This window comes from Eschscholzia californica, unplaced genomic scaffold (assembly GCF_041429995.1).
Source record: "Eschscholzia californica isolate CP2 unplaced genomic scaffold, dmEscCali1.0.p SCAF_1, whole genome shotgun sequence".
NCBI lineage: Eukaryota > Viridiplantae > Streptophyta > Magnoliopsida > Ranunculales > Papaveraceae > Eschscholzia > Eschscholzia californica.
The window spans coordinates 20,952,674-20,959,979 of record NW_028238198.1 but is presented as its reverse complement, the minus strand read 5'-3'; the positions used below and the strand labels follow the sequence as shown (position 1 = coordinate 20,959,979).

The window sequence follows — 7,306 nt, the reverse complement described above, 5'->3', positions numbered from 1 at the left end:
ATATGCTATGACATTCTTACCATTCTTCAATTCCCTATAGGAATACAAGCCCATAGAAATAATACTAGTTTCGATAGCTAAAGTGTATCTTCTGCACGTTCGAAGGTGCTATGGTTCGTGGGCTTTCACTAGCCCGAAAGAAACATAAGTTAGTTCTCCCGTTTATGTTGTTAGCGTCTCATCTTTCTAGGAGATCAAAGTAGATACATGGAGGCCATATCCCGAATTTAACCCATGACATTTGTTGCTGATTTTGATATTCTACACCCATCTTGCAAAAGATGATCCTGAATAACCACACCAAAATCTCAGACTTCTTTCTCAAAATGGAGATCCATCTCCTCACCTATTTAAAATGTCAAAAAACATTCTAATTGTCAGCTTATCAATGGAGTTAAAATACCAAAAAGAAAAACTAAGAGTACAGAAGTAAAAATAAGGATTAATTATGTTTTAGTCTGCAATGACCAACTGGTCGATTTGTCCCCTATACGTATCCGATGATCAGCCTCAACTTTTGTCAAACTTTCCGTTTCAACCGTTGTGACATTTTTATAATAATTATTATTATTTTCAGTCACAATTCTTAAATTAAATATGGATAAAATCAACATTTATGTCACGTCTAGTCATATCGTCAACCCCGTGAGGATCACCATTTCAATTTCAAACTTCTTATACATGTAGTCTACTTCATCCTAGAAATTGATTGGCATTTTTTATCGAAGAAGTTTATAGGAAGATTTGACCAAATTTCAGGTTAAGAACACTGTTAACGTCATTCAAAGCACACATATGTCTTTCGTAGTGCACTGTTCATTTTAAAAGCAGGATGGGCTTTTTTGTTAGTTTAGCTGGGTTTTGGACTTTTTCTCCATAGTGGCCATGTTTATTGCCTTTCACTCATTTGGGAAGGCAAACAAGGCCCATACATGAATGTAGGGACAGTATCCAAATGGATATTTTTAAAAGCCTACACACACGTTACGTATAAATACATGATCAAAGAAAATTGTGTCGTTGGTCAACTACGTTTGTGACAGTATTGGTGTTGATGGTGGTGGAAGTGGTGAAGAAGATGAAGTCAGGTGACGAGAAAGATGGTTTCGGTTGTTGTGGTTGGCGGCAGGTGAAACATATGAAGATGCATATGGATGACTTTTTTATTGTCCCCATTAACAATTGAAATATTGAATTGATCCAAGTCAACCACGATGTTGTTTGGGCATATTAAAAGAAACCCTATGTCCTCATTTACAACGTAAGACCCAGTTCGCCAATATTTTAAGTTGGCCCATCAATTACACATTTCAATCAATCACATCAAAATAGTCGAAAAACAGGAGACATATTAGAAAGGGGCCGAGTTTGAGGTTGCACTCACAAATTCCTCATCGGATTCGAGACGAAACATAATCGTAGGTGAGAGGCAAATTTCAACATCGACACTCCCACCACCTTCACAGGCTGGATACGAATTCACATTGCCACAGAACTTATATGCGGATCCGCTACGAACAGCCAAGGCCTTTCCCCAACCGAAATCACATCCATACGAATCGAATCTTGGTGAGCCACCAATGGCTATAACTGAGTGACCATAGGCAGGTCCCATTTGAAAAATTGATGGGTTCTCTATCCACTCTTTTAGATCCTCTCGGACCTTCTGGTCATTCCTACTAGCAACAGCTTCATGTAGAATCCTAGCTGCCCAACCTAAACTATGGTTAAGTAGTTGCCCTGCTTTTGTTTTTCCTGCCACTGCATCAATATAGCATCCAAAGTGGTCACTAGACAAAGGAGGAGCCAATCTCATTCTATCATTAATGACCAACTTGCAAATTGTTTCTTCTTCTCCATTTAAACGACGAGCACGTGTGATAGACCGCCAAATTAGGGCACTCAATGCCTGGAAGGAAGAGATGTTTGTGGTGTCGTTTTCCTCATTAGCTCTAGCTTTGAGTTGAGCGATGGATTGAGCGGAGAAATGGAAGATTTTATCCATAGTAAGAAGTAGTTTGTATCTTTTTGTGGACTCATAATGGCGAGACACTGGAATACGGATTGGGTAGTCCTGGTGATCCTTCGGAAACCAACGTCCGAGGATAGGTGGGCGAGAGATACACTTAGATCCCCCGTTTGCTCGACAAATTTCGGCCCATGTATTAAAGAAATGCCAAAAGGAAGTACCATCACCAACGACGTGGTTGAAAGAACAACCGATGAAAAAGCCATCTACAAGCTCCGTTATCTGAACAGCGCACAGAGGATCGGTATGTCCGTCGTGGTTTATAAACTCATCCAGAGGAAAAAACAGTTTAACCATTTGAGGTACATAATGCGAGGAAAGAATATCCTTGACCGCTACATCTGCAAAGGCATGAATAAATTCTACTCCATGAGAGTTGGCGCAGTCTAGCGAAACAGAATATGAAGGAGGATTATCTTCGTGTTTATATGTCGTTGCTAGGCGGCCGGAGAGTGGGAAAAAGTGTGAGAGAGCGGAAGAGAGAGATTGCTTAAGCTGTTGAATAATGTCGAGCATAGGGTTGTTTTGATGATAGAGGAAAGAAGAAGATAAAGAAGATGGTGAAGGGGTGAGAAAGAGAAGACCTTCTTGAATGTAATGTGAAGAAAGTAAGGTTAGATCCCATGGGGTCAAATAACTATAGGATTTGTTGGTGGTCTTCTTTTCTGCAATTTCTTCTTCTGGTTTGATTCTGCACCTGCTAACAAAACGAACCGATGATTCCATTATCTAAAAACAGTTTACAACCTTTTTCCCTATTGTACACATATATATATATATATATATATATATATATATATAACAATGTAGTATAACATAGTACATTGTTATAACATGTCCAATCTCCTTTCTAGTGGTAATATTTTTTTCAGCAAAGTACAACAGCGAATTAAGGGTAAAATATTTTAGCTAACAAAAATTCTATTCATCCGTCCATTTGTACTCTCTCACGACCCTCCGCCTAATGTGACAACCTCTTACTGGAGCATATACTTTTACCGCTCTCTCTCTATTTGCTCCAAACTCAAGTGATATGTCGCCACATTAGGTGGAGGGCTGAACGAGGGATAAAACAGAAGGATGAATAGAAATTCTCGCTAACAAAATGTGATCATCTTGATGATTAAGTCTTATTAATTAATGGGGAAGTCTTATTAATACGCATTGAATATAAAATGAAGCAAACGACCACATTTACTTAGTCTATGAGTTGCAGTATTATTATTCATGTTAATATAATAAAATTTAAAGACAACCTATGATTAAATTGTTCAATTTAGATTATACATTTTCTCTAAATTTTATTTAATTAACATGAATAAAAATACTGCATTTCACAGACTAGCAAAATATGCTTTCCGAAAAACGAAAAAAAAACTAATAAAGTCGTTGTTTACTTCATTTTATATTCGACGTAGGATTTCCCCATTTCAAATGAATTAGTCGTCGATGCACAAAGAATATCGACCATATTTCCAGGTAAGAATCCTGCTAACCGTCACCATAATGCATTGTTCATTTTAAAGGCAGCATGGGCCTTCTGTTTACATGGGCTGCGCTGGACTTTTCTCCATTCTGGCCAGTTTTTATTGCCTTCTTCACTCATTTGGGAAGTTTTATGGGTAGAGGAGGCCCATACATGAATGAAGGGATGCAAATCGAGATTTTTAAAGCCTAGACACGTTATCTATAACTCCGACAAAATGGTGTCGATGGTCAACTGCATCAGTGCCACTGGCCAACAATTCACACTACAGACAGTAGTCATGTTGATGGTACCATCGTGGTGGAAGTGAGCGCAGTGGTGAAGAAAATAAAAGTAAGTGCTGGGGGAGAGTGGAGAAAAATGATGATGTAGGATGTCGTGGCAGGTGAAGGAGAAAAATGCAAATAGATGAATTTTTGTTGTCTCGGTTGGTTCACGACTGAATTGTTTCAAAGTCGTACATAAATTGGTCCAGATCAAATACATGCATTGATCCAAGTCATTTACGATGTTGTTGGCCTGTTGGGGCATGTTGAAAGTAACCATGTGTCCTAATTTACCGCGTAAGACCCCGTCTTATAACTTATAAATCAACCCATGTTTAATTGGAATAAAGTTGAGAAAAACAAAGAAACAGATGAGTTATCACGGGAATTTATTAGTAAATTGGCATTGATGGCAATTGTATAAATATAGTGGTTTTAATGGGAGAAAATGACTGTATGAGTCATAATATTTTATATAATTAGTAAAAAAACACTAAACTTTTTCAAATAACTAAAATGTGTCATAATATTATATATAATGGTTAGTTTGGCTTAAAATAATATGATTAATTATTATTAAGGTCATTTTAAAAAAGGTTATTCCGGAAACGCCCCCATGCTCCTTCTTCACTTTTCTCTGTGTTTTTACTTTCTCTCTCTAGAACACCATAGCCATCATTTTCTTCATCTTCTTCTCCATTAAGGTAGTGTAAATGTTTTCTTCTTCAACAAATAAAATATACAAATCTGAACCCTTTTATAAGGGTTTGAATGTTTGCTCTTTGTAATAAATAATCTTGATGAAACCCTAATTGATTCCAACTCCATAAACGAATCAGAATCAAACAAAATCGATAAACTCCTTGAACCCTACTCCAAAACCCAACTGATCGACGCTATAAACGATTCTTCTTTCTTTCGTAAAATACAAACCACTGCTGATCAAGACATTTCTCACCGGAAAATATTCGTTCATGGCCTTTCCAGGGATACAACTCGTGAAACCCTAGTTTCTGTTTCTATAATGTATGGTATTCTCTCTAAAATGTATAAGTTAGAGATCTAGAGTTGATTGGTTGTATGAACATATATTTCTTATACTCATTACATGTACTTCTTTGGATTTTGGATGAGCAACATGTTCTTAAAGTTTTGGCTTTGTTGATATTGTTTTTGCCAGGTCTTTGAAGGAACTTCAGGAATTGACAACAATTGTTGTAAACGCGTTTGCAGATCAGATTGTTGCAAACGCGTTTGCATAACAGATTGTTGCAAACGCGTTTGCATATCAGATTGTTGCAAACGCGTTTGCAGATCAGATTGTTGCAAACGCGTTTGCATAACAGATTGTTGCAAACGCGTTTGCAGAAAAACGTAGAGGAAAAAAACGCCGTTTTTTTTTTAAAGTTTTTTTTTTGAAAAAAAAATATTGAAAGTGGATCTTGTTAGAAAGCTAATGGAAAATCATTTCTAAATATATAATTTTTATAGAAATCCGACATCTCAAACAAAAGTTATAACGATTTAAAATTTTAAAAAAATAAAAGAATTTAGTTACACAAAATGACAAAAAAGGGTATTTTAGTATTTGGACACTTTTTGACCTGAATAATAATTTTCAAATGTTTTGTGTTTTTCTACTCATTTTCAATATTATTTTGACCTTTCTAGAAATTACCTCTTTTTTATTTCTCCCACCTTTATTGTAATTAAACATGGGGACGTTGTGGAGAAATATGAGAATTTGGGGTAGTAAATTTTGGCAAACGCTTTGGGGGTCTGGAGTAGAAAATTTAAAAGGAAAAATGTGAATTCTGACAAATTTTATGGGTTGCAAAATTTTAAAGAAAAACACCTCTTCATCTCCTACAATCAAATCCGGTCACCACCACCACTATTATTTTCCCCACTTTTTTCTTATTATCTTTGTTTCTCCATGACTCCATCCACCAGACCACCACCACTTCCATGTATCCTTCTCTCTCCATACCTCATTCTCCTCTTTTCTCTATCTCTTCATTCTTCTTTCTCTCTCCACCTAATCCAGCGAGGAGAGAACCCCCTTCGAAGCTGGAAAACTAATCTGATTTGAGAGAATCCCTAAACCAATATGAACTGGTTGGAAGGTAGTTTGGGGTCCTCCCAAATCAGTGTTGTCTTCTGGCGCTTCCCTCATTGGAAAACGACTAGAGAGCGAATAGGAAGAGAAAAGAGAGGGAAAAAGAGGAGAATAGAAAGAGGGAGGTGAAGGAATAGAAAATAAAATATTGATGGTGCGGTCGTTTGCTGGCGACCATTGCCGAAGTGCATAAATATGGTAGTGTAGTTGTGGAGACCAAAAAAGAAAGCAAAAAATATTTTACCCAAAATGGTTTCTCTCTAACCAATAGAAAAAAATTAGTCAACAAGTAGACCAATTTTTAACAAAATCTTTGCATTCTGAAAATTTAATTACAATAAAGGTGAGAGGAATAAGAAAATATATATTTAATTAAAATAAAGTTGAGAGAAATAGAAAAACAAATAAGTTGTCGAAGATATTAGACAAGAAATTGGAATCGGTGGCAATTCTGTGAATGTAGTAGTTTTTAATGAATTATGTTTAATTGCCTTAAAACTTGGAGCAACTAAATGAGTAAAGCTTATTAATTAACGACGAAAGTCCTATTAATATAAATTGAATCTAGAATGAAACCAAGCACATTTAAAAGTTTTTTGTTCGAAAATCATATTGTAAGCTTCTAAAGCAACTAACTTTCCAGACCATAAACCAAATCTCTCATTTTCGCGGATTGATCACGAAGATATCAAGCGACTTGAATCAAGTATAGCTCAGATTATTATCCTTTCAAAGTCAGATTAAGATTGTGCAATCTCCCATTTTAAAAAGAAACAGAAAATATGGTTTTGTTTCAATACCCAAAAGTTTCCCAGAAAATATCACAAATTAGATTATTTTTACCAAATTGCACTTCGGATATTTTCTACCATAGAACAATAACTACATATTATAAAGCACTTCTATTAAAGTGCTGAAAAGAAAAGCTATACAAATAAACTATTCGCTTGGTGGCTAATACGTGGACAACCGTTTTTCTTATATAGACAATTATTTTCGGATCCGATGCGAGTCAACTATGCTTGACTTAGTTAACTTTGATTTAATAAAGGGACACCTCCATAAGGCCTTAAATATTAACAGTTACTAACTTGTGGACCATTAACAAAAATAGAAAACCTAAACTGTCTTCTTCTTCTTCATCATCATCTTCTTCTTCTTCTTTCTCTTTGATTTTAAAAAGTTCTAAATATTAACAGTTAATCCGGCTATTGTTGTTTAATACAAAACATCGAATTTTTAGGTTTTATTTTTTGATTTTAAGAAGTTCCAGGGTTCATCAAGAAGACTAAACCTGCCATAGATTGGATTAGGTTTGTCGAAATAATGTGAGAAAGATTCTTCAACAAAATGTGTGGGGAAAAACTCCCGAAACAGTAGCTGCTACTGTTTCGGGAGAAGCAGTA

The 7,306-nt window shown here is 35.8% G+C and overlaps 1 protein-coding gene across 1 annotated transcript; it reads right to left on the bottom strand.

Moving 5' to 3' along the window:
- Positions 1-1,190: 1,190 nt before the first annotated feature.
- LOC147565056 (putative acetyltransferase At3g50280) lies at positions 1,191-2,771 on the bottom strand. The gene has a single exon (XM_086666417.1). It carries the CDS (start codon positions 2,753-2,755, stop codon positions 1,352-1,354), a length of 1,404 nt encoding a protein of 467 aa, XP_086522543.1. The 5' UTR covers positions 2,756-2,771; the 3' UTR covers positions 1,191-1,351.
- Between the last annotated feature and the right edge of the window lie 4,535 nt (positions 2,772-7,306).

Coding starts and splice junctions, on each gene's coding strand:
- LOC147565056 (XM_086666417.1), bottom strand. CDS start 2,755: ATGGAATCATCGGTTCGTTTTGTTAGCAGGTGCAGAATCAAACCAGAA.